General features: G+C 45.7%; 1 protein-coding gene and 1 long non-coding RNA gene across 2 annotated transcripts in view; one reads left to right on the top strand and one right to left on the bottom strand.

Moving 5' to 3' along the window:
- The window catches only part of LOC144603542 (uncharacterized), a 46,414-nt gene extending 44,119 nt beyond the window's left edge, over nucleotides 1-2,295 (bottom strand). The window contains exon 1 of the long non-coding RNA XR_013548636.1: nucleotides 2,178-2,295. This is a non-coding gene — a long non-coding RNA (uncharacterized LOC144603542). The remainder of the gene's footprint in view (nucleotides 1-2,177) is intronic.
- On the top strand, nucleotides 44-27,235 carry parvg (parvin, gamma). The gene is made up of 14 exons (XM_078416894.1): nucleotides 44-166; nucleotides 2,697-2,818; nucleotides 4,438-4,572; nucleotides 5,896-5,960; nucleotides 7,588-7,690; nucleotides 10,131-10,274; nucleotides 11,633-11,748; nucleotides 11,906-11,961; nucleotides 13,814-13,839; nucleotides 17,139-17,200; nucleotides 17,308-17,376; nucleotides 18,947-19,048; nucleotides 21,818-21,890; nucleotides 26,608-27,235. Exons 3-14 carry the CDS (start codon nucleotides 4,497-4,499, stop codon nucleotides 26,679-26,681), a joined length of 966 nt encoding a protein of 321 aa, XP_078273020.1. The 5' UTR covers nucleotides 44-166; nucleotides 2,697-2,818; nucleotides 4,438-4,496; the 3' UTR covers nucleotides 26,682-27,235.
- Nucleotides 27,236-27,710: the final 475 nt, after the last annotated feature.

Below are 27,710 nucleotides of genomic sequence, written 5' to 3'. Positions count from 1 at the left end.
ATGTGGTGCTGGAAATAGGCCTACCAAGGCTTGCCTTGTACAGCTGTCGAAAGAGGAAGGATGTTTAAACCTAAAGACGTCAATGCAAAGTAACAGGACTCAGCAGTAATATTTTCATTTTGTTTACAATTCCATGCAAAGTGAAGGAGGTTAATACCGGAGAATGGTAAGAATTTTCAATATTTTTATATTTCACGAAGATAGATATTTTAGGAGTTTGGAGTGCCACAATAAGTAAGGTGTACTTAAAAGACAGGAGATTAGAAATGGATTCATGCAGAAAAGGAATAGGCAACGTTTCGGGCTGAGACCCTTCTTCAGACAGTCTGAAGTCTGAAGAATGGCCTCAACCTGAAACGTCACCTACTCCATTTCTCCAGAGATGCTGTCTGACCCGCTGAGTTGCTCCAGTTTTCTGTGTCTATCTTTGAGTCTAAACCAGCATCTGCAGTTTGTTCCTGCACAGAAATGCATTAAAATGTTCTCCTTAAACCCACGTTGGTACACGGTGAAAGAAATATTTAAGAAACCAACCTCACCTGCCTTAATTACCGTAATTTTCATTATTTTTTTGGTATCTCCATATTTGAAGGAACCTAAAGATTGTTAAATAAAGACAGGGTGAATTCACTTTAAACCCTTCCCCTCGTTCATCTCACACTTTCATTTGCTTGAGTCTTCCTGTTTCCTCCACCCACCAATCTTGCTCATTTAGGTGCTGTCCGAAGCAGCTTTATATAAAATTCTTGCATCTAACAGTCACGCCAAATAAGTAGAAAGACATGTATTTTGTTTACCTTGAGTGGTTTAAAAAAAATCTAAATAGATTATGTGAGTGTCTTTTGAGGCACAGTTTTCCAGAACACAACCCATATGGTGGATTCCGTCACGTGTTCCCACCAAATTTAGATTTGTTTTTTTGCCATTAATGTCAGACTGCAAACATGTATCCCATAAACAAACTCTAAATCATTGGAGACTATTAAAAGGAAACTGGAATCGGGTTCAATCAGTGCATTTCGGTTTGATTCAAGGATAATTGAAGGGATGCAAGTGTTTTCTAACTACCAACTACTCTAGATGTAAGTATGAAGACAAGTTAAACAGAAAGAACTCAACTTGAGCTAAACCAAGCTTCATCTTGCCAGTTTTGGTCTCCTAATTTGAGGAAGGACATCCTTGTAATTGAGGCAGTGCAGCGTAGGTTCACGAGATTGATCCCTGGGATGGCGGGACTGTAATATGAGGAAAGATTGAAAAGGCTAGGCTTGTATTCACTGGAGTTTAGAAGGATGAGAGGGGATCTTATAGAGACATATAAAATTATAAAAGGACTGGACAAGCTAGATGCTGGAAAAATGTTCCCAATGTTGGGCGAGTCCAGAACCAGGGGCCACAGTCTTAGAATAAAGTGGAGGCCATTTAAAACTGAGGTGAGAAAAAACTTTTTCACCCAGAGAGTTGTGAATTTGTGGAATTCTCTGCCACAGAGGGCAGTGGAGGCCAAATCACTGGATGGATTTAAGAGAGAGTTAGATAGAGCTCTAGGGGCTAGTGGAATCAAGGGATATGGGGAGAAGGCAGGCACGCGTTATTGATTGTGGATGATCAGCCATGATCACAATGAATGGCGGTGCTGCTCGAAGGGCTGAATGGCCTCCTCCTGCACCTATTTTCTATGTTTCTATGACATTTAATATTAGCTTTGAGATTGGCTGCTGAAAGTAAAAATATCTGTTGCCAGGTACTGTAAATTCTTTTGTTACTGGGGTGGCACGGTGGCGCAGCTGTAGAGTTGCTGCCTTACAGCGCCAGAGACCCGGGTTCTATCCTGACCTCGGGTGCTGTCTGTATGGAGTTTGTACGTTCTCCCTGTGACCTGCGTGGGTTTTCTCCAGATGCTCCGGTTTCCTCCCGCACTCCAAAGACATACAGGTTTTTGTAGGTTAATGTGGCTTCGGTAAAGATTGTGAATTGTCTCTAGTGTGTGTGGGATAGTGCTAGTGCACAGAGATCACTGGCCGGCGCGGACCCGGTGGGCCGAGGGGCCTGTTTCCACGCTGTATCTCGAAACAAAACTAAACTACTAAAAACACAAATGTTTTCCCCACAATTTAAAAAAAGAGCACAAAAAGGAGAAACATTCAGAATCAACTTATCTGCAGATGTCACCATACCCGATGGAACCAACTCCGCTGTCAGCAGATAGATTTGATTAGAAAGGAGTCCCATTCAGATGGCAAAACTCTTCGAATCGTAAGCAGTTCCAGCATGACTAAATTGATATCGTCAAGAATTAACTTCACTGTAATATTGGTGCACTTCAACCTTTAATCTTTCCCTCTGAGACATTATATGCAAGCATAAATGAGCCATTTCAGCTGCATAGTCCTTCAGCTACTTCTCGCAAGTTCTTTCGCAACAGTAGGTGCCCAGTACCATGAACAACCATGATATCATTTCCGTTACACAGGCCTCTGCGACTTCCAGTTAAAACCCACAAAAGAACAAAGAGGAAATTGCAAAGATATCAGAAAAAACATAATAGCTTTGCTCATCTTTACTCGACGCATTTTACAGTGTGCGACTTGAATCTAGAATTGTGACCATCAGCCTTTTAAAAGTTCTATGCAAGAATTAAAAGGACCAGGTTAAATATTTTATTGCCACAAAGTTCATTTCCCCTTTAAATACAGGGACGAGGCGGTTTTTGCCCCTGCTGAATCAGTGAGGGTGGCGACTTATTTCTGATGGTACAGAATTCTAAGGAAGAGCTCCTCTGAAAACGATCAAATCTCCAAATTGCTAGACATCAAAGGTAAGTTTCAGCAATACTATGTGCTCTGCTTAACAAAGCATGGCGTATTCTTTTATTTCAACAGCTTTTAAGATTGGGCTTTGGTAAATGCCTTGGTCCGGCACGGTGGCGTAGCGGTAGAGACGCTGCCTCACGGCGCCAGAGACCCCGGTTCGATCCCGACTACGGGTGCTTTCCTTGTGGAGTTTGCACGTTCTCCTTGTGACCGCCTGGGTTTTCTCCGGGTGCTCCGGTTTACTCCCACACACCAGAGACAGTGTGGACTCAGTGGGCGAAGGGCCTGTTTCTACGCTGTATCTCTAAACTAGATGTAGTTTTCGAAGCCCTTCTGTTAAGTACTGTGTGTAGCGAAATCATGCATTGTTTAACAACGTGCTGGGATGACATTTATCCCTCCAACAGGTCTCTGGGGTTTATTTACAGAGTTCCAAAAAACACAAAACTAATGCACCTCACATTTTCTGTATATTACTGGGAACCGTAAAATAAAAGAATTATTAGGAAAATATGCCTATGTTTATAATGTTTTATAAGCTATCATCTCTCCAAGTTTTGTTCCTGCCCTTTTACACTGCTCCCCTTTCAATAAAATCACCCTGAATAAATGAATGGATGGATGGATGAATGAATGAATGAATGGATGATGAATGAATGATACTTTATTGGCACATGTGATAATCTTTGTTTTGCACACCCAAGGTATGCAAAGAGTCGCCACATGAAGGGCGCCGACAGTTACAAAGTATCCCGCCACAGGTCCACCTTTACCCCAATGATATATCCCTGCATTAATGTCAAAGCCGATAATTCCACAATATCCAAAAACCAAACGATCTCTGCCTTGAATGAACGACTTGCAACCTCCACACGCGTCTTAAGAGAGGGAAGTCCAAAGGAATCGGCACCGCTTGGCTGCGGAAATTTCTCCTCAGCTCACAGTGTTGAATGGCTGACCCTATATTTTACAGCTGTGACCCCAGGTTTGTGACACCTCTCACCAAAGCAAAGGTCATGCCTGCATCCGTCCACCCATCCATCCTTCCACCGTGTCATCACCTTAGGAGGACCACATGTAAATAAACAAGACTTCACCTGAACCTGAATTTTAGCCAGAATCTTTGTGCACTGCCTAGGTGAAGTCGGCTGGATGTACGCAAGAATTTCACTGTACCCAGGCACATGTGACAATGAAGTATAATTGCATCATCGAATAAAGATAATTTATCAAATCTTGCAAGCAATAACAAAGAAAATGTAAAAGCAAGTACAAATGGAGGCATTTCAGTCTGAAGAAGGGTCTCGACCCGAAACATCACCTATTCCTTTTCTCCGGAGATGCTGCCTGACCCGCTGGGTTACTCCATCATTTGGCGGAGTTTCTCTTCAGCGTTTATGTCATGTTGGATATCAACTAAGTCTAACCACTTATGAAAACAAAATGCCGATCGCTCTCTGCAGGTCAGGCAGCCTCTGAGGGGTGGGAGTTAACATCTCATGTCAATAATCTTTCATCAGAATTGAGCTGTGCGTCTGTGTTTAACTTGCGTGTCTGAGCACTGCAGAGACTTGCTGTCAGAACAACTGAACCTATTCTCTCTCATCCCTCTTTGATGTTGTAGAAAACCTCTGGACCAAAGTTTCATTGATATACTTGCACCTGCAGGTGAAGCCCGGTAATATGGATTCCTCGCTAGCTAACCTTGTTGCTGGCTTTGAAGAATTTAAAGAGTCTACCAAAATTGACATTCCTCTCGGTTCGTACTGCTTTTGCAATTTTTATTTCCCCCCTGTACAATAAAAATGTTTCTGATGGGAGGGTGAATTATGTCAGGTTGCTAATTTCCCAATTCCACTTCACCATTGGCAAAGGGTGAAACAATTCACAGACAAATTCAGGGTGGCACGGTGGCGCAGCGGTAGAGTTGCTGCCTTACAGCACCAGAGACCCGGGTTCGATCCCGACTACGGGTGCTGTCTACGGAGTTTGTACGTTCTCCCCGTGACCTGCGTGGGTTTTCTCCGAGATCTTCGGTTTCCTCTCACACTCCAAAGACGTGCAGGTTTTGTAGGCCGGTGCAGACTCAGTGGGCCGAGGGGCCTGTTTCCGCGCTGCATCTCAATAGACAATAGGTGCAGGAGTAGGCCATTCGGCCCTTCGAGCCAGCACCGCCATTCAATGTGATCATGGCTGATCATTCTCAACCAGTACCCCGTTCCTGCTTTCTCCCCATACCCCCTGACTCCGCTATCCTTAAGAGCTCTATCTAGCTCTCTCTTGAATGATTTCAGAGAATTGGCCTCCACTGCCCTCTGAGGCAGAGAATTCCACAGATTCACAACTCTCTGACTAAAAAAGTTTTTCCTCATCTCTGTTCCAAATGGCCTACCCCTTATTCTTAAACTGTGGCCCCTGGTTCTGGACTCCCCCAACATTGGGAACATGTTTCCTGCCTCTAACGTGTCCAACCCCTTAATAATCTTATACGTTTCGATAAGATCCCCTCTCATCCTTCTAAACTAAACTCAACTGAGTGTCAAATCTGTATTTTCACATGAGATGGAATATGCCATCTCTAAGTACTGGCTGAACACGTTCAACCAAAGTTGATTCAGAGTTGGATCTTCAAGAGCGTTTTATTGTTGTATGTCCCAGATAGAATAATGACATTCTTACAGTATTATTTGCAGCAGCACAACAGAATATGTAAACATAGCACACTGTAAACAACACAATAATCAAGGAAAACGTGATCAGTGTGTATATGATTAGTACGGGTGTCAGAGGTTATGGGGAGAAGGCAGGAGATTGGGGTTAGGAGGAATGTAGGTTAATTGGCTGGGTAAATGTAAAAATTGTCCCTAGTGTGTGTAGGATAGGGTTAATGTGCGGGGATCGCTGGGCGGCACGGACTTGGAGGGCCGAAAAGGCCTGTTTCCGGCTGTATATATATGATATGATATGATATGATAAAAGATAGATCAGCCATGATTGAATGGCAGAGTATACTTGATGGGCCGAATGACCGAATTCTATTCCTAACACTTATGACCTTATATTTTTCTTTTGATTTTTACAGGTGAAAGAAGAAAGTTTATTCAGCCTTCCTCACTGAAGAGCCCCAAGTTGGAAGAATTAATGACGGTGGAAACTTAAATCTTTATTTGTGTCTCCGTTCTCTGATGGTTGCACCTGCTGAAAATCACACCAACCACTTGCCTTTTGATTTGGCTTACTTGTGTCCCAGATATTTTGGCACTTAATTAAAGGATGCTGTTTCTCTTTTGAAATCTCAGCAATCCATCTTATCTGGTGGTGCAGCGGTAGAGTTGCTGCCTTACAGCGCCAGAGACCCGCGTTTGATCCTGACCTGGATCTATCTGTACGGGGTTTGTATGTTCTCCCCGTGACCTGCGTGGGTTTTCTCCGGGTGCTCCGGTTTTCTTCCACTCTCCAAAGACGTACAGGTTTGTAGGTTAATTGGCCTCGGTGAAAATTGTAAATATTCCCTAATGTGTAATGTGTAACAGGGATCGCTGGTCGGCACGGACTCGGTGGGCCGAAGGGCCTGATTCTGCGCTGTATCTCTAAACTAAATTAAACTAAACTAATGACAGTGATATCCAGCTTCAGACCAATGCAATCTTCTATAAAAAGTTTTCGAAACTAGTATTTTGAATTGAAGATATTACCTTCTACCACTTGTGCTGTGAGCTTGCTGAAATGACAGCAGCCCTGGCTATTTACACTTATTCTTGGACCTTCATGCCCCACTCCTGTGATTTCTGCTATAATCCTCATTTGCCCATGCGCAATCCATAGCTTGCACCCCTTTGCCTGGCCAACAAGCCTTTGCCCAATGTGCCCACACCTCTCAGCTTGAGTTGACAATTCATTTTCACCTTTGTCTAAGATTTTAAGCACTCATAAGCTGTGTTTCCATTAAATACTTGAGATGCAATGATTTGCAGCTATTTTGGCTCCATGGTGTGGGAAGAGTGTTGAGTAGGAAGAAGAAGACGCAGGATAAAATTATCACAACTTCATCGGTAGGTTAGCTTGACGAAGTCTAGTTGAAATAATTAATTGAAGAACCAGAGGACATAGATTTTAGACTTAGATTTTTTTTAAATTTAGAGATACAGTGCGGAAACAGGCCCTTCGGCCCACTGAGTCCGCGCCGCCCAGCGATCCCCACACATTAACACTATCCTGCACGCACTAGGGACAATTTTTACATTTACCCAGCCAATTAACCTACATACCTGTACGTCTTTGGAGTGTGGGAGGAAACCGAAGATCTCGGAGAAAACCCACGCAGGTCACGGGGAGAACGTACAAACTCCGTACAGACGGCGCCCGTAGTCAGGATCGAACCTGAGTCTCCGGCGCTGCATTCGCTGTAAGGCAGCAACTCTACCGCTGCGCCACCGTGCCGCCCTAGGTTTAAGGTGAGGGAGGTCAAGGTTTAATGTGAACCCGAGGGGTAGGGAACGAGTTGCCGGAGGAGGCAATAGAGGGAGGGACTATCTCAACGTTTAAGAAACATTGGGACGGGTACACGGATATGGGCCAAACACAGGCAGGTGGGACTAGTGTGGATGGGACATGTTGGTCAGGGTGGGCAAGTTGGGCCGAAGGGCTTGATTCCATGCTGTGAGACTCTATACCTAACTATGTGGAAATGTGTATGCTGGGAATAGATACTGTGTCATTTAATTCAAAGATGTAATAGATTTGACCATGCGCCAATTGTCTATGCTTTCCTCAGTTTCTCATTGATTGGATCAATGCCACACTGAAGCAAGACCACATTGTGGTTCTGTCACTGGAGGGAGACCTGTATGATGGACTAGTGCTACACCATCTGTTAGGTAAACACCAATAGCCTGTATTTGAAGGTATTTATTACACAAAATGCTGGAGTAACTCAGCAGGTCAGGCAGCATCTCGGGAGAGAAGGAATGGGTGACATTTCGGGTCGAGACCCTTCTTCAGACCTGTATTTGAAGGTATGGTACTTTACATGATGCACTGTGTTCATCTATCCCCTGCAAGCATTGTGCGGATTGTTGTCACAAGCCGAGCTGGTTTATATCAAACTGGACAACTGGTCATGGTGGCTCAGCGGTAGAGTTGCTGCCTTACAGCGAATGCAGCGCCGGACACCCAGGTTCGATCCTGACTGCGGGCGCTGTCTGTACGGGGTTTTGTACGTTCTCCCCGTGACCTGCGTGGGTTTTCTCCGAGATCTTCGGTTTCCTCCCACACTCCAAAGACGTACAGGTTTGTAGGTTAATTGGCTTGGTAAATGTAAAAATTGTTCCTAGTGTGTGTAGGATAGTGTTAGTGTGCGGGGATCGCTGGTCGGCGTGGACCCGGTGGGCCGAAGGGCCTGTTTCCGCGCTGTATCTCTAAACTAAACAGATTCTCAGAAGATCGACACAAAATGCTGGAGTAACTCAACGGGTCAGGCATCATCTCTGGAGAGAAGGCATAGGTGATGTTTCAGGTCGAGACTCTTCAGTAGAAGGATCTGATCCAAAACGTCACCCATTCCTCCAGAGATGCTGCCTGTCCTGTTGAGTTACTCCAGCATTTTGTGTATATTAAGAGCACCATGTCACATTCCACTTCCCATCAGAGAATCAGTGAATCCATATTCTTTGGATCCAGCATTTTATGTATATATTCACAGGGCATGCAGCGTAGGTTTACTAGGTTAATCCCCGGAATGGCGGGACTGTCATATGTTGAAAGACTGGAGCGACTAGGCTTGTATACACTGGAATTTAGGATGAGAGGAGATCTTATCGAAACGTATAAAATTATTAAGGGGTTGGACACGTTAAAGGCAGGAAACATATTCCCAATGTTGGGGGAGTCCAGAACAAGGGGCCACAGTTTAAGAATAAGGGGTAGGCCATTTAGAACTGAGATGAGGAAAAACCTTTTCAGTCAGAGAGTTGTGAATCTGTGGAATTCTCTGCCTCAGAAGGCAGTGGAGGCCAATTCTCTGAATGCATTCAAGAGAGAGCTAGATAGAGCTCTTAAGGATAGCGGAGTCAGGGGGTATGGGGAGAAGGCAGGAACGGGGTACTGATTGAGAATGATCAGCCATGATCACATTGAATGGCAGTGCTGGCTCGAAGGGCCGAAAGGCCTCCTCCTTCACCTATTGTCTATTGTCTATATTCGGTATAATCCAGCATCTGCAGTTCCTTTCTACACAGTTATTTATTGCTATTTCAATGGATGGGTTTGCTTTAAACGGATACAGATTCTCAGATCTGCTTCCTACAGGGACATCTTTTCTCAGTAAAGATGCATTTCTTGACCTTCCTGGGGAATGGTGCATTAGACAAATGATATTGGATAACCGTTGGGTGGGAGTGATCAGGGTTTGATGCCGGGCTCAAAAGATAATGAAGGATCAAAAGTAAATGTGCAGTCTTTTGTAAAATGATCTCGAATTGTGTGTGTGTGTGTGTAAATCAAGCTTCAATTGAATTAATTAATCTTGAGATTAATACCATCTTTCTGAAATTAAGAGCAGTTTCCAACCTTTTGTGCTTTACCTATTCAACAATTAAATTCTGATTCACCTCAGTCTCTGTTTACCCGACATTGAAACCCAGAGCTACAAACATTTGTAAAGAACAAGTAATGCTGGCTTGATAGAAGAAAACAAGCATTGATTTCAAGAATGCAGAGCAATTAAGTCTTGTAGCTTTAGAAAAACATACACCCACACCGAATCTACTGAATCATACAAGGCATTTTACAAGGAATAAATCACTGTACTTCTAGAATAATATATCTTCTAATTTGTCTTTAGAGGTTATAGACCAAGTGGACCCGTTGGGGCCAAAACTTCCCCTGCATTGGTGCAGCACCCTCTCCCCCCTCCTTCCTCCCCCTCCCCCCTCCCCTCCCCCCTCCCTCCACCCCCTCCCTCCAGCATCCCCCTGAACCCCCTTATCCTCCCCCCCTCCCTCCCTCCTTTCCCCCTCCCTCCCTCTGCAGGTTTGTAGGTTAATTGGCTTCTGCAAATTGTCCCCAGTGTGTAGGGTGGAACGAGTGTATGTGTGGTCTCTGGCCGGCACGGACTCGGTGGGCCGAAGGGCCTGCTTCCACCCTGCATTCCTAAACTAAACCTGCAATTTTTCTATTGTTCCAGTCAATATTTAAGATTTTGTTTTGGACAAAAAATGTACGTTAAATCTTGAACCCAAATAAACTCAGATTGAAGATTTGGATTACGCGGCCCCTTTTGGCTGTTTTTGCTAAAGCTTCTTTTTCTCTCCCCTGAAGTGCATTTGGGTGAAGTCAAGCTGGATGTGGAAGAGATTGCACTGTCTGCCAGTGCACAGAGGCAGAAGCTTGGTGCTGTGTTGGGTAGGGTCAACCATCTGCTCCAACTTACAGAGGACGACAATCTGAACTGGAACATAGACCGTAAGTGTATCACGCAACCCGCCCCATCCCCTGACATCAGTCTGAAGAAGGGTCTCGACCCAAAACGTCACCCATTCCTTCTCTCTTGAGATGCTGCCTGACCCGCTGAGTTACTCCACCATTTTGTGTCTACCTTCGATTTAAACCAGCATCTGCAGTTTCTTTTTCCCGCACATTTTGCCACTCCCTTCTGTTGACTCCATCTACACCTCACGCTGCCTCGGCAAGGCCAGCAGCATAATCAAGGACCAGTCGCACCCCGGTCACTCCCTCTTCTCCCCTCGCCCTCCCCCCCCCCCCCCCCCCCCCGGCCACTCCCTCTTCTCCCCTCGCCCATCATGCAGGAGGTACAGAAGTGTGAAAACGCACACCTGCAGATTCGGGGATGGTTTCTTCCCAGCTGTTATCGGGCAACTGAACCGTCCTCCCACCAGCTAGAGAGCGGTCCCGACCTCCCATCCACCTCAGTGGACATCTTTGAACAATCCTTAATTCGACTTGATTGGACTCTATCTTCCACACTAAGTGTTATACGCTTTAACTGTAAACTGTAAATTATTGTAAATATGTATAGTCTTTTCATTGTCTGGATAGCAAGCCACTAAAAGCTTTTCACTGTACCTCAGTACTCATGACAATAATAACAAGCAAAACAAAATTATCCTTTAGTTTTAGTTCAGTTTCGTTTATTGTCACGTGTACCAAGGAAAAGTGAAAAGCTTCTGTTGCGTGCTAACCAGCCAGCGGAAAGACAATACATGATTACAATCATGTGTACAGTGCACAGATCCATGATAAAGGGAAAACCATGAAAAACGTTTAGTGCAAGAAAAAGCCAATAAAGTCCAATCAAAGACAGTCCGAGGGTCTCCAAAGAGGTAGATAGTAGTTCAGGACTGCTCTCTAGTTGGTGGTAGGATGGTTCAGTTGCTTGATAACAGCCGGGAAGATACTGTGCAGAAAGGAACTGCAGATGCCGGTTTAAACCGAAGATAGACATAAAACAAGCTGGAGTAACTTAGAGGGACAGGCAGCATCTCTGGAGAGAAGGAATGGGTGACGTTTTGGGTCGAGACCCTTCTTCAGACGGGTGAAGAAAGGACTCGGCTCGAAACGTCGCCCATTCCTTCTCTCCAGAGATGCTGCCTGTCCCGCTGAGTTACTCCAGCATTTTGTGTCTATCTTGGGAAGAAGCTGTCGCCAATTCTGGAGGTGTGCGTTTTCTCACTTCTATGGATAGACGCCATGGGACTTGTTAACACAGTCACAGACAATGTTTTCTTGCAAATGTGCAATACCACAACTAAAGGTTGCCGATTTTCTCTCTTGTAATTTTTGTTGTTTTCTTTGACTTTCAGTGATCCATAACAAGGATCTGATAGCCACTTTACACCTCCTGGTTGCCATCATAAAGCATTTCAGACCCAGTGTTCCCCTTCCAGAAAATGTGTGCCTGGATACCTTAGTTCTTGAGGTAACTATTGCAACCAAACAGACTAAGTTAATTGTTTATCCGCTGCTCATTCCTTCCCCCTGGGGGGGCAGGCATTTTGAGAAGTACGTACAAATCCGCAAGAATTGAACTTTGTTTTTCTTCAACTTTCAAGTTTGTTGAAATTTTGGTTTTCTAGATTGACAAAGCAGGAATAAAAACATCAAAACAGTTGGAATACATCACAGGGAAAAGGTAAAAAAAAACGATCTATTTGGTGCCATACCACTTCATTAACGTGGGAAGAATTGAATAAATATGTGAAGACAGACACAAGATGCTGGAGTAACTCAGCGGGACAGGCAGCATCTCTGGAGAGAAGGGGTGGGTGACGTTTCAGGTCGAGACCCCTCTTCAGAATATGTGCATAAATGTGTGGATGTTCCCAATGTTGGGGGAGTCCAGAACCAGGGGCCACAGTTTCAGAATAATGGGTAGGCCATTTAGAACAGAGATGAGGAAAAACCTTTTCACTCAGAGAGTTGTAAATCTGTGGAATTCTCTGCCTCAGAAGGCAGTGGAGGCCAATTCTCTGGATGCTTTAAAGAGAGAGCTAGATAGAGCTCTTAAGGATAGCGGAGTCTGGGGGTATGGGGAGAAGGCAGGAACGGGGTACTGATTGTGGATGATCAGCCATGATCACATTGAATGGCGGTGCTGGCTCGAAGGGCCGAATGGCCTACTCCTGCACCTATTGTCTGTTGTCTACCATCTATTGTTCCAAGTGAGAAATGACAAACCTGAGTCTAAAAAGGTCATTTGGCTGCATAATTAATTCTTCTGTCCACACGGACACTGTCTGACCTACTGAGAGTTGTCACCATTATCTATCGTAACGTTGGTGCTTAAAAATCGACCTACCTACTTTTTGAGTTTTGAGATTAGAATAATTTCTTCTCTGAGTGTAAACCAATCAATTTGTAACATGTGAATTTGTAAAATTTTCCATTACGGGTGAAAGTGAATCTGTGTTGGTTTTCAGCCAAAAACAAAGTGCTGGAGAAACTCAGCGGGTCAGGCAGCGTCTGGGAGGGATGGCGTTTTGGGTCGGGACCCTTTTGTTTAGAGATACAGCGCAGAAACAGGCCCTTCGGCCCACCGGGTCCGCGCCGCCCAGCGATCCCCGCACACTAACACTATCCTACACCCACTAGGGAAAATGTTTTTACATTTTGCCCAGCCAATTAACCTACAAACCTGTACGTCTTTGGAGTGTGGGAGGAAACCGAAGATCTCGGAGAAAACCCACGCAGGTCACGGGGAGAACGTACAAACTCCGTACAGACGGCGCCCGTAGTCAGGATCGAACCTGAGTCTCTGGCGCTGCATTGGCTGTAAGGCAGCAACTCTACCGCTGCGCCACCGTGCCGCCACAGACATCTTCAGACTGATGATCCCAAACCGAAACATCAGTGTGCAGCGTGACAGAAATAAACTAAACTTAACCAGTGAGTGGATGAGAAAGTGGGATAACGTAGAACTAGTATGAACGGGCGATTGATGGTCCACGCGGACTTGATGTGTCGAAGGGCCTGTTTCCGTGCTGTATCACCACGGCACGGCGGTGCAGCGGTAGAATTACTGCCTTACAGCGCCAGGGACCCGGGGTCGACCCTGACCACGGGTGCTTGTCCATACGGAGTTTGTATGTTCTCCCCGTGACCTGCGTGGGTTTTCTCCGGGTGCTCCGGTTTCCTCCCACACTCCAAAGACGTACAGGTTTGTAGGTTAATTGGCTTGGTGTAAATAGTAAATTGTTCCTAGTGTGTGTAGGATAGTGCTAGTGTGCGGGGATCGCTGGTCGGTGTGGACTCGGTGGGCTGAAGGGCCTGTTTCCACACTGTATCTCAAAACTAAACTTAACTAAACTTCCATGGATATTTCTGAGCATGTTTTGTACGTGACTCCAGGTGTGTGGACAGGTATCAGGTGTTGTGGATTCTGAGCATGATTGCTGTGCAGAACGATTGAAAATCATTATGTTTTGTTCATAAACCAGAGATAACTTGAATTGGATTTCAATTTGTAAACTTATTTTTTGGACTAGGAATGAAGAACAGAATCAAGCATCAGGTAAGGTATTAACACCTCACTGTCTCTGACATATAGAGGTATATAAAATCATGAAGGGACTAGATAGGTGATGCACACAGTGCCTTACCCAGGGTAAGGGAATCAAGAACTGGAGGACATAAGTTTAATGTCCTCAGAAGAGCAACTTTTTAGTTTATTTTTATTTTTGGAGATACAGTGCAGAACCAGGCCCTTCGGCCCACCGAGTCCGCACCGACCGGCGATCCCCGCACATTAACACCACCTTACATTTATACCAAGCCAATTGTCTTTTGGGAGGAAACCGAAGCTCTGAGAGAAAACCCACGCAGGTCACGGGGAGAACGTACAAATTCCGTGCAGACAAGCACCCCGTAGCTGGGATCGAACCTGGGTCTCTGGCGCTGTGAGGCAGCAACTCTAATGCTTCCACACAGAGGCTGGTGGGTATATGGAATGCACTGCCAGAGGAGGTAGTTGAGGCAGGTACAGTAACAACATTTAAAAGGTATTTGGACATACATAGGTAGGAAAGGTTTCTGGACTAGCTTGGATGGGGCATCTTGGTTAGCTTGAACAAGTTGGGCCGAAGGACCTGTTTCCACGCTGTGCGACCATATGGACTTTGTTGTTGACAAATTAAAGCATGGTTTGTGAAAAGTAAGGATATTTTCAGATCGAGAGATACAAGCCAGAGAACAATTATTTTTTTAATTCCCTGCACGGTGGCGCAGCGGTAGAGTTGCTGCCTCACAGCGAATACAGCGCCGGAGACCCGGGTTCGATCCCGACTACGGGTGCCGTCTGTACGGAGTTTGTACGTTCTCCCCGTGACCTGTGTGGGTTTTCTCCGAGATCTTCGGTTTCCTCCCACACTCCAAAGACGTACAGGTATGTAGGTTAATTGGCTTGGCAAATGTAAAAATTGTCCCTAGTGGGTTTCGGATAGTGTTAATGTGCGGGGATCGCTGGTTGGGTCGAAAGGGCCTGTTTCCACGCTATATCTCTAAAAATGAACTAAAACGCAGGTGACAACACAACATTTTAATAGATAAACCCTGTAATAGCTGTCGATTCTTTGCCTCAATGGCTGAAGCATTGAGGATCTGTTTCATAAGTGTGTCACTGTCTCTTTTCAAAAAGGAAGAGTTAAGCAAGAAAAGTTTCGCTGTTGTTATGTAAAGAAATCTGTAGAAAAATAAAGAACAGATTATTTAAAATTACATTTTAAATTATTTTCAGAAAAATATATTCCTTCGGTCGCTGGATGACATTTTTTCTGAAACTTACACTGAATGTGATTGATCAAAGTCTCTGGTATCGGTGTGTCCCGTGTCTGTCGTTCGGGCAAAGGGTGCAATGATCACAGGAGGGTTGCATTTGTCTTCACTTTATTCCGGATGGGTGTATGATCTGATTCAAGTTCTTTGAGTAAATTTGTAGGTAGACACGGGCCTGTTTCTGTGCTGTACAACTAAAGTCATAGAGTGATTCAGCATGGAAACAAGCCCTTTGGCCCAACTTGCCCACACCAGCCCAGCTACACCAGTCCCACTTGCTCGTGTTTGGTCCATATCCCTCCAAATCTGCCCTAACTGTTTCTTGAACGTTGGGATAATCCCAGCCTCCACTACCTCCTCTGGCAGCCTGAATGGTGACCGATTGGGAGAAGGGGAGATGCAACGTGACCTGGGTGTCATGGTGCACCAGTCATTGGAAGCAAGCATGCAGGTGCAGCAGGCAGTGAAGAAAGCGAATGGTATGTTGGCATTCATAGCAAGAGGATTTGAGTTTAGGAGCAGGGAGGTTCTGCTGCAGTTGTACAGGGCCTTGGTGAGACCGCACCTGGAGTATTGTGTGCAGTTTTGGTCTCCTAACCTGAGGAAAGATGTTCTTGCCTTAGAGGGAGTACAGAGAAGGTTCACCAGATTGATCCCTGGGATGGCGGGACTTACATATGAGGAAAGACTGGATAGACTGGGCTTGTACTCGCTGGAATTTAGAAGACTGAGGGGGGATCTTATAGAAACATATAAAATTCTTAAGGGGTTGGAGAGGCTAGATGCGGGAAGATTGTTCCCGATGTTGGGGGAGTCCAGAACCAGGGGTCACAGCTTAAGGATAAGGGGGAAGTCTTTTAGGACCGAGATGAGAAAACATTTCTTCACACAGAGAGTGGTGAGTCTGTGGAATTCTCTGCCACAGAAGGTAGTTGAGGCCAGTTCATTGGCTATATTTAAGAGGGAGTTAGATGTGGCCCTTTTTGCTAAAGGGATCAGGGGGTATGGAGAGAAGGCAGGTACAGGCTACTGAGCTGGATGATCAGCCATGATCATATTGAATGGCGGTGCAGGCTCGAAGGGCCGAATGGCCTACTCCTGCACCTATTTTCTATGTTTCTATGTTCCATACACCCACCACCCTTTGTGTGAAAAGGTTGCCCCTCAGATTCCTATTAAATCTTTTCCCCTTCACCTTAAAACTCTACGACTGTAAGAAAAAGGAATCAATGTGTAGATTGTTGTCGGGATTATTCTTCAATATTCAGTTTTAGTATCAGTTCATATTTTTTAAATGAATTGATTAGTACAGTTGTCATGGACTCGGTGGGCCGAAGAGCCTGTTTCCACGCTGTATCTCTAAAACTAAACTAAGCTTTACAAATAAGTAGCTTCGATGCTTAAAAAGCAAAAACTGAACGATATGAATGATATTGCAGTAAGAACTTGTGTTGTGTGCACGTTCTCCCACATCCCCACATGAGGAATTCTCTGCCTCAGAGGGCAGTGGAGGCCAATTCTCTGAATGCATTCAAGAGAGAGCTAGATAGAGCTCTTAAGGATAGCAGAGTCAGGGGTATGGGGAGAAGGCAGGAACGGGGTACTGATTGAGAATGATCAGCCATGATCACATTGAATGGTGGTGCTGGCTCGAAGGGCCGAATGGCCTCCTCCTGCACCTATTGTCTATTGTCTATCCCAAACACAGGCGGGTTTGTATGTTAATTGGTCCTCTATAAATTGCTCCAGGTGTGCAGGGAGTGGATGGAAAAATGGGATAACACAGAACCAGTGTGAACGGGTGGTCGGTGGTTGGCATGGACTCAGTGGGCCGAAGGGCCTGTTTCCACGCTGTATCTCCAAACCTCTTTCCGCTGACTGGGTAGGATGCAACAAGACTGTACCTTGGTACACGTGACAATAGACTAAATTGAACTTTTAGAGCTAAACTTTACAAATAAGAAGCAATAAGAATTCTTGCAATAAGAACTTACGTTGTGTGGTGATATTATTCTGAAAATTTATTTTTATAATTTTTAGAAGTGGACAACATTGATGAACTCTTTAAGCTCGGCCCAGACAAAGTAGAGGTTGTGCAACAGGTAGGATATTTCTACTTTTGTTATGTTTTCAGATTTGAGAGCCACAGGTGAATTGGCCGAACCAGAGTTGGTCCAGAGTTGAATTGTATTTTTGTTTTCCCTTTTAGGCCTTGCTTCACTTTGTCAACAAGCACCTGGTAAAGCTTGGTGTGACCGTGAACGATCTTAGCGCACAGGTCTGGATGTTTCGTTTTTAGCTTAGGGATACAGCGCGGAAACGGGCCCTCCACCCCACCGAGTCCGCGCCGACCAGCGATCCCCGCGCACTAACACTATTCCACACACACACTAGAGCCAATTTGCACTTGCACCTAGCCAATTAACCCACAAACCTATATGCCTTCGGAGTGCGGGAGGAAACGGAAGATCTCAGAGAAAATCCACGCAGGTCGTGGGGAGGACGTACAAACTCTATACAGACAGCACCCTTAGTTGGGAAGGTTAGCACTCTCTGAATCCCAGGAAATGAGACACCTGTCTCTCCTGTTGTCAAACAGCATTTGCTGCGTGCACAAGGTTTCAAGGAGTTTGGATTTTCTCAAAGCCTGGTCAGATACTGCATGTTTGGTCGGCTTGTGAAATGATGGGCGCAAACGTTCTCTTATTGTGCAGCACATAAACACCCTAGGCAGGCAGTTAGCTATCATCCCACAGGCATCCACACACAGACATTTAATGGGAGGGTTAATTTAATCTACTAATATTTGAATGAATCTTAACCACTTAACGCAATGTGGTTCTTCCATTATTTAATTGAGGGTGGCACAGCTGGTAGAGCCGCTGCCTCACAGCGCCAGAGACCTGGGTTCGATCCTGCCCTCAGGTGCTGTCTGTACGGAGTTTGCACGTTCTCACTGTGACCGTGTGGGTTTCCTCCGGGTGCTCCGGTTTCCTCCCACATCCCAAAGACGCGCGGGGGTGTAGGTTAATTGGGCCTCTGTAAATTGCCCCTGGTGTGCAGGGAGTGGATGAGAAAGTAGATTTGAAGATCAATTTATTGTCACGTGTACCATTTAAGGTACAGTGAAATTTGAGTTACCATACAGCCATACATACAGTGAAAAGCAACAAGACACACAGCCACATAAAGTAAAATTTAACATAAACATCCACCACAGCGGAATCCACATTCCTCACTGCGATGGAAGGTAATATTCTATCACTTCCTCTTTGTTCTCTAATCCTAAATAGGATTAGAGAACTAGTATGAATGTTGGTCAGCATGGACTTGGTGGGCCGAAGGGCCTTTTTCCATGTTAAAACTAAACTAAACTAAAGCTTAATATCCTTGAGATTCTACAGCGTGCTCACATCTATCCAAGTAGAATTTTGTCACATCTGAATAATTGATTTATTATCTATATACTAAAACTCTCGTTTGTTATCTTGTTTTTTTGACTGAACTTCAGCCAAAACGGTACCCGATAGCGCGACAATTTTAGGCCCACCTTACTCACCGTTGTCACTTTAGTGACAATGCAAGTAGGTTTTTTGAAATCCATCTTATATTTTTTAAGTTATTCACATTTTAAAGTTTCAAAGGAGGGGGAGGGGAGGAGGGGGGAAGTGGGGAGTGGGGAAGGAGGGAGAGGGGAGGGGGGGTTGAGGAGAGAGGGGAGTGGGGGAGGACAGGGTGCTGCACCAATGCAGGAGAGGTTTAAGCCCAGTGGGTCCACTTGGTCTGGTCTAAAAATAAAGTAGTTGATCTGTCCTAATTGAATTACATCTGCCATTATGTTTCGTCAGTTTTCCAATGGAGTGATAATGATTCTATTAATTGGACAGCTGGAAGGATGTTTCATTCATCTAAGTGAATATTATTTAAGTCCCTCAGACGAGAAAGAAAAGGTGAGTTGACACCAATTGCCCCCCTCCCTGCATGTGGCCCTTTTAGACTTTCTGTCACAATACGTGACGGTCCAGATGGAAGGAACAACAAATCGTTTGTCCGTTTTTGTGCCGATCTGCTGATGAGGGGGTTCATAGAAACATAGAAAACAGGTGCAGGAGGAGGCCATTCGGCCCTTCGAGCCTGCACCGCCATTCAATATGATCATGGCTGATCATTCTCAATTAGTACTCCGTTCCTGCCTTCTCCCCATACCCCCTGACTCTGCTATCCTTAAGAGCTCTATCTCGCTCTCTCTTGAAAGCACTTGACTTCTCTAACTTCAGATAGTCCGTACTTTCCCTCTCTTTCCCCTCCCCAGTTCTCCCTCTAGTTTTCCTAGTTCCAAATACATCCTATCTTTGTCCCACTCCCCTGATATCAGTCTGAAGAGTGTCTCGCCCTGAAACGTCACCCATTCCTTCTCTCCAAAGATGCTGCACGAGCCGCCGAGTTACTCCATACTTTTGTGATTCCTGTATAGTGTTATCTTCACTATGGGGAATAATGCACTCGGTCAGTTTCCACAGATAGATACAAAAAGCTGGAGTAACTCAGCGGGGCAGGACAGGCAGCATCTCTGGAGAGAAGGACTTTTCGGGACCCAAAACGTCATCCGTTCCTACTATCCAGAGATGCTGCCCGACCCGCTGAGTTACTCCAGCTCTTTGTGTCTGTCTTCGGTTTGAACCAGCGTTTGCAGTTCATTCTTCCTACACACATGGCCAGTTTCTACACGCAGTCTGGTGTAAAAGCCATTGTCCTTCTGCTCATCTCTGCAACCAGCCACCTTGTGGTGAGGGATAGAAGTGCGGCTTCCGCAACAGAGGCTGATGCCATGTTTGATTAGAGTCATAAAACCTTACAGCGTGGAAACAGGCCCAACATTCCCACACCGACCAACATGTCCCACCAACACCAGTCCCACATGCCCGCGTTTGGCCCAGGTCCCTCCAAACCTGTCCTATCCATGTACCTCTCTGCATGTTTCTTAAACGTTGGGATAGTCCCTGCCTCAACGATCTCCTTTGGCAGCTTGTTCCACACACCCACTGATTGACAGATTGGAAACAGGCACTTCGGCCCAACATTCGTCCATGCATACCATTGATCAAACCTTTCACATTGGTTCCTTGTTATCCCACTTTGTGTAGGGTAGTGTTAATGCGCAGAGATCGCTGGGCGGCGCAGACTCGGTGGGCCGAAGGGCCTGTTTCCGTGCTGTATCACTAAACTAAACTAAACTAAACTAACTATGTAGGAAGGAACTGCAGATGCTGGTTTAAACTGAAGATGGACACAAAAAGCTGGAGTAACTCAGCTTTTTGTCAGACAGCATCTCTGGACAGTAGACAATAGGTGCAGGAGGAGGCCATTCGGCCCTTCGAGCCAGCATCGCCATTCAATGTGATCACGGCTGATCATTCTCAATCAGTACCCCATTCCTGCCTTCTCCCCATACCCCTGACTCCGCTATCCTTAAGAGCTCTATCTAGCTCTCTCTTGAATGCATTCAGAGAATTGGCCTCCACTGCCCTCTGAGGCAGAGAATTCCTCATGTGGGGATGTGGGAGAACGTGCACACAACACAAGTTCTTACTGCAATATCATTCATATCGTTCAGTTTTTGCTTTTTAAGCATCGAAGCTACTTATTTGTAAAGCTTAGTTTAGTTTTAGAGATACAGCGTGGAAACAGGCTCTTCGGCCCACCGAGTCCATGACAACTGTACTAATCAATTCATTTAAAAAATATGAACTGATACTAAAACTGAATATTGAAGAATAATCCCGACAACAATCTACACATTGATTCCTTTTTCTTACAGTCGTAGAGTTTTAAGGTGAAGGGGAAAAGATTTAATAGGAATCTGAGGGGCAACCTTTTCACACAAAGGGTGGTGGGTGTATGGAACATAGAAACATAGAAAATAGGTGCAGGAGTAGGCCATTCGGCCCTTCGAGCCTGCACCGCCATTCAATATGATCATGGCTGATCATCCAGCTCAGTAGCCTGTACCTGCCTTCTCTCCATACCCCCTGATCCCTTTAGCAAAAAGGGCCACATCTAACTCCGCTATCCTTAAGAGCTCTATCTAGCTCTCTCTTGAATGCATTCAGAGAATTGGCCTCCACTGCCTTCTGAGGCAGAGAATTCCACAGATTCACAACTCTCTGACTGAAAAAGTTCAGTCAGAGAGTTGTGAATCTGTGGAATTCTCTGGAGAGAAGGAATGGGTGACGTTTTGGGTCGAGAGCCTCCTTCAGACTGTGAAACTAAATTAAAAGTCAGTGTAGAGTATATGTATTTTTTGGCATCTAGATTCACAATTGCTGACCTCACGAGTCTCTCAAATCCCTGATCTTCAGTTGTTTGGGCTTAATTGAATTCAGGGTGATTAAACTATTCATGAATTCTGCAAACATTTTCAGTGCAACGCCCAGGATTCAATCCAAATGTTTATGCTGAACTCTATTAATTATTCCGGCAACTCTTGAATGAAACCTTGGCAGCTTGCCCTCCTCTGTGTTCGGAGATGTTAGCAGTGCAAAAACAGAAAGTGCGCTTTTGAAGGCTCGGTTGAAGTGAAACTTCTACTCTGCTCCGCCCAGCACGGATGCTGCCTGACCCACTGAGTGTTCGCGGCGTTTTCTGATTTAGTTTCGGGCTTCCAGCATCTGCATGTTTTATCTCACGGGTTTTTAATTATCTGTTCTCCTTCAACGCAGCATCACAACGTATCCTTCGTGCTGGAGCTTCTGAAAGACAGAGGACTGTTGAATTATCCCATCAATCCTCAAGGTCAGTGGCGATTTTTAGAAAAGAAGGATAGACATTTTCACTCTTTTAAGCCTGATCGTGCAATGCTACGTTCAGTATTGTTATTACATTGCCAGTAGAGGGTCATAAGTCATAAGATCATATGTTATAGGTGCAGAATTTGGCCTTTCGGCCCATCAAGTCTATTCCGCCATTCAATCATGGCTGATCTATCTCTCCCTCCTAACCCCATTCTCCTGCCTTCTCCCCATAACCTCTGACACCCGGACTAATCAAGAATCTATCTTAATAAATATCCACTAATGGCCTCCACAGCCTTCTGTGGCAAAGAATTCCACAGATTCACCACCCTCTGACCAAATAAATTCCTCCTCATCTCCTTCCTAAAAGAACGTCCTTTAATTCTGAGGCTATGACCTCTGGTCCTAGACTCTCCAACCTCTCCACATCCATTTATATCCAAGCCCTTCACTATTCTGTACGTTTCAATGAGGTCCCCCCTCATTCTTCTAAACTCCAGCGAGTACAGGCCCAGTGCCGTCAAATGCTCATCATAGGTTAACCCACTTATTCCTGGATCCACTTAAACCTTGATCATTCTTGGTTGTTCCAATGCTTTCTTTATTTTTGCACATCCTGTCCCTTACTGTGTGATTATGAAGATTTAACGTCACAGGCATCGATAAGACCAAGCGTAGACTAGGCGATCGTTTTGCCGAGCACTAGTGCTAAGTCAGCCGAGACCTGCTGGATCACCCGGTTGCTAACTACTTTAGACACAAAATGGTGGAGTAACTCAGCGGGACAGGCAGCATCTCTGGAGAGACGGAATGGGTGACGTTTTGGGTGGAGACCCTTCTTCAGACTGATGTCAAGGGGAGAGGGAGATACATAGATAAGGAAGTGCACGGTGTGAAAACAGGACAAAGGGAATGGAGATCAAGGAAAATGTAGGAACGATCACTTTTAGCTGGGAGAAGGTAACAAGAAAGCAAACAGAGATAAAACGTAGTCGGAGACAGTCAGACTGGTCAGAGAACTGGGGAGGGATGGCGAGAGAGGGAAAGCAAGGGTTACTTGAAGTTAGAGAAGTCAGTGTTCATACCGCTGGGGTGTAAGCTGCCCAAGCGAAATATGAGGTGCTGTTCCTCCAAGAACCACTAACTCCTCTTCCCATTGCCACACTGACCTTGGTGTCCTGAGCCTCCTCCATTGCCAGAGTGAGGACACGTGCAAGCTGGAAGAACAGCACCTCATATTCTGCTTGGGTGGCTTACGACCCAATGTGGCACAGTGGCGCAGCGGTAGAGTTGCTGCCTTACAGCGCCAGAGACCCGGGCTGGATCCCGACTCTGGCTGTACGGAGTTTGCACACTTTCCCCGTGATCGCGTGGGTTTTCCCCGGGTGCTCCGGTTTCCTCCCACTCTCCAAAGACGTGCAGGTTTGGAGGTTAATTGGCTTTGATAAAGATTGTAAATTGTTCCTAGTGTGTGCAGGATAGTGTTAGTGTGCAGGGATCGCTGGTCGGCACAGACTTGGTGGACCGAAAGGCCTGTTTCCACGCTATATCTCTAAACTAAACTCAATTAAATGAGGAATATCTGACGCGGGAAGGTTTTATTTAGAAAGTATTGTTCATTTTAATCCTCTTTCATGGTCACCGATGAACTGTGATAACAATGTCAGACCTATGCAACCAATTAATTCCTGATGAGATTTTGAGGGAGCTATTAATCTAACGACCTTGCAATGTCATGTCCGGATGGCTATGTCAGCCAATTCCTGGCCCTGTTCACTGCTTTAGTAATTCCCTCTCCACAGCTTAGAGATATGCACTTGGCACACGATGCAAATCACCACAGCATTAACACAAGGGTCTCGACCCGAAACGTCACCCATTCCTTCTCTCCAGAGATGCTGCCTGTCCCGCTGAGTTACTCCAGCATTTTGTGTCAATCTACAGCATTGACATATTCTGGAGGGATCAGCAGCAGCCATGGCAACCTATCCATAGTTCCACTTCAATGTGCACTATTCAAGGGAGTCATTCAGATGCCTCAAGGTTAAAGTCACCCAGATGCTAACTCTGGTGAGCCTGTGGCCTCGACTCACTGGAGTTTAGAAGGATGAGGGGGGACCACATTGAGATTTCCCGAATACTGAAAGGCCTGGATAAGATGCCATGCCAAGGCCTGGATAGAGTGGATGTGGAGAGGATGTTTCCACGAGTGGGAGAGTCTAGGACCAGAGGTCACAGCCTCAGAATTAAAGGACGTTCCTTTAGGAAGGAGATGAGGAGGAATTTCTTTAGTCAGAGAGTGGTGAATCTGCAGAATTCTTTGCCACAGAAGGCTGTGGAGGCCACGTCCGTGGATACTTTTAAGGCAGAGATAGATAGATAGATTCTTGATTAGTTCGGGTGTCAGGGGTGATGGGGAGAAGGCAGGAGAATGGGGTAGGAGGGAGAGATAGAACAGCCATGATTGAATGGCGGAGTCGACTTGATGGGCCGAATGGCCTAATTCTGCTCCAATCACTTATGAACTTATGTGGCCTGTGTGTTAATGATCCAGTATTTCTGATTATATCTTGACTTGAGCCAGTTCCAGTTTCTTAAAAATGATTGAGGATGTGCCAGCTCCAGAGCAAAGGGATGTGGTGTTCATCAGTAATAGTTCTGTTCAGAGTGACCTTGCATGTGTCTACACCATGGCACCATTTTGTCTCCTTTGAGGAACATCATAATAGGGACTTTGCAGTTACCAGGCAGAATCCTCAGTATCCCCTTCATCTCAAAATAGTTTTGTTTATTGTCACGTGTACCGAGGTACAGTGAAAAGCCTTTTTGTTGAGTGCTATCCAGCCAGTGGAAAGACTACATATGATTACAATCAAGCTGTCCACAGTGGACAGATACAGGATAAAGGGAATAATATTTAGTGCAGATAAAGTACGGTTCATGAAAGTGTCCAATGAGGTGGATGGGAGGTCAGGAGCTCACTCTAGCTGGTGAGAGGACGGTTCAGTTGCCTGATGAATGCTGGGACGATACTGTCCCTGAATGTGGAGGTGTGTATTTTCAAACTTCTGTACCTCTTGCCCGATGGGAGAGGGGAGAAGAGGGAGTGTCTGGTGTGAGACTGGTCCTTGATTATGCTGCTGGCCTTGCCGAGGCAGCGTGAAGTGCAGATGGAGTCCATGGAAGGGAGGTTGGCGTGTGTGATGGTCACCACCTGTGACCCATAGACACCTGGTCTCAGCAGTCCATGCGTAGGTCAGAACAACACGAGCGTGGTCCTCCTACCATCCAGCAACCACTGCACGAGGTCAGACGCCTGATGAGTGCCAGATATCGGCGAAGCCGCTGGTGCCAGGCACTAGTTGTGTGACGTTCTGGCCAACAGGGTTTGGGAAGGCTGTCGGAGGGTGGAGAGGAGATTCACCAGGCTGTGGCGTGTGTAGGAGGACATTAGTTAGATGGACGTCAGAGGGATTTAGAGTCATACAGTGTGGCAACAGGCCCTTCGGCCCAACTTGCCCACTCCGACCTCGTGAGTAGATGTCCTGGATCGGAGTGTTTTAGCTATAAAGAGGAGGAGGACAAATGTGGATAGTTTTCTCTGGAACATTGAAGGATGAGGGAAAACCTGATAGATACACACAAAATTAGGAAGGCCTGGATAAGTTAGGTAGTAAGAGCCTTTTTCCCGTGCAAGGGGTGTCTAAAACTAGAGGATATACATTTAATAGATTTCTCCAACTTCAATAACCCCGGCATTCCCTCTCTCTCCATCCCTCCCCACCCATCCCAGTCGCACCAGCTTCTCACTTTCACCCAACAAGCATCTCTCCAGAGATGCTGCCTGACCCGCTGTTACTCCAGCATTTTGTGTCTATCTTCGGTTTAAACCAGCATCTGCAGTTCCTTCCTACACAAAGGGTATAAATTGAAGGTGGGAATAAAGTGTTTTTAAAGGAACGTGTAGAATAGATCATTGTTAGCTCGGAGAAGGTAACAACGAAGCAAACAGTGTTAAAATGTAATGGAGGACAGTCAGACCGGTCGGAGAACTGGGAAGGGGGGAGGGATGGAGAGCAAGGGTTACTTGTAGTTGATCATACCGCTGGGGTGGAAGCTGCCCAAGTGAAATGTGAGGTGGTGTTCCTCCATTTTGTGCCTGTCTCCAGCATTTTGTGCATCTCTCAGCTAATGGGATGGTTTTGTTCAGTGGGGGGATCTGAAAACCGAGGATGGGATAGGCTTGTATACACTGGAATTTAGAAGGATGAGAGGAGATCTTATCAAAACGTATAAGATTATTAAGGGGTTGGACACGTTAGAGGCAGGAAACATGTTCCCAATGTTGGGGGAGTCCAGAACAAGGGGCCACAGTTTAAGAATAAGGGGTAGGCCATTTAGAACTGAGATGAGGAAAAACTTTTTCAGTCAGAAGGTTGTGAATCTGTGTAATTCTCTGCCTCAGAAGGCAGTGGAGGCCAATTCTCTGAATGCATTCAAGAGAGAGCTAGATAGAGCTCTTAAGGATAGCGGAGTCAGGGGGTATGGGGAGAAGGCAGGAACGGGGTACTGATTGAGAATGATCAGCCATGATCACATTGAATGGCGGTGCTGGCTTGAAGGGCCGAATGGCCTCCTCCTCCACCTATTGTCTATTAGTCACTGCCTGTGCTTGTGCTTCTGATTAAAATCCCCCCTTGTCCCTTCTCCCCCCCCAGACGTGGTTAATATGGACACCAAAGCCACCACCCGGATCTTGCATTGCTTGTTTACGGAATACAAGGACAAATAGAGGAGAGCAGAGGATTGCAGACAGCACCAACCAAACCAAAACTGCAACCAGGTCATCAGACTGAGGCAGAAACCAAAGGGAATTATCTAGTGACATATTATAAACATCTTTGTGGCTCTGCATAAAATATTCAAACAAGTGCCAGCTTATCTTTGCAGAATGTGCTGACATTAACAGCGGCATATTTTTTGCTTTATATATTTTTTAGTTTAGTTTAGAGATGCAGCGCGGAAACAGGTCTTTCGGCCCACTGAGTCCGCGCCGACCAGCGATCCCCGCACGTGAATGCTATCCTACACACACACACGCACTGGGGGATAATTTTGCATTTATACCAAGCCAATCAACCGGCAAACCTGTACGTCTTTGGAGTGTGGGAGACACCGAAGATCTCGGTCACGGTGAGAACGTGCAAATACCGTACAGACCGCGCCCGTGGTCGGGATCGAACCCGGGGCTCTGGCGCTGTAGGGCAGCAACTCCACCGCTGTGCCACCGTGACGCGGTCCTTTGAATAGAGAAAATTTATAATTCATACAAGATTTAAAAACCCAGTCTGAGTTAAATATCTTTTAATAAAGAGCTGATGGCAAATAACTGAGTTAACGTGCAGAAATTAAACTGGGATTGTTAAGAATCGAATAGCATTTCACAATTGTAAATAATTCAGGCCTTGTTTAACTCTCTCTCTCTCTTTTTTTTTTTTTTTTTTTTTTTTTCATTTTCAAAGACTTTATTCAGCACATTCACATGATACATCACATCAAAACCACATTCAGGGGTTACAAGTCATCAAATAATCATTATAATACAATGTTGCCTACATTATTTACAATGCTCTCAACCCCCCGCGGTGACCAGCGCCCACGGAAGGCCTCCATAGTCCCCGTGGTCTCCGCGTGTTCCCTCTCTAGGGTCACGCGCGCACGGACGTAGGCCCGGAAAAGGGGAAGGCAGCCGACTCTGGCAAGACCATCGACCGCCCGCTGCCTGGACCCGCGAATGGCCAACTTGGCCAGGCCCAAGAGC

Source organism: Rhinoraja longicauda, chromosome 20 (genome assembly GCF_053455715.1).
Source record: "Rhinoraja longicauda isolate Sanriku21f chromosome 20, sRhiLon1.1, whole genome shotgun sequence".
Lineage (NCBI taxonomy): Eukaryota > Metazoa > Chordata > Chondrichthyes > Rajiformes > Arhynchobatidae > Rhinoraja > Rhinoraja longicauda.
Note: the sequence above shows the minus strand (reverse complement) of the source record. Positions and strands in the feature narration are given on the sequence as shown.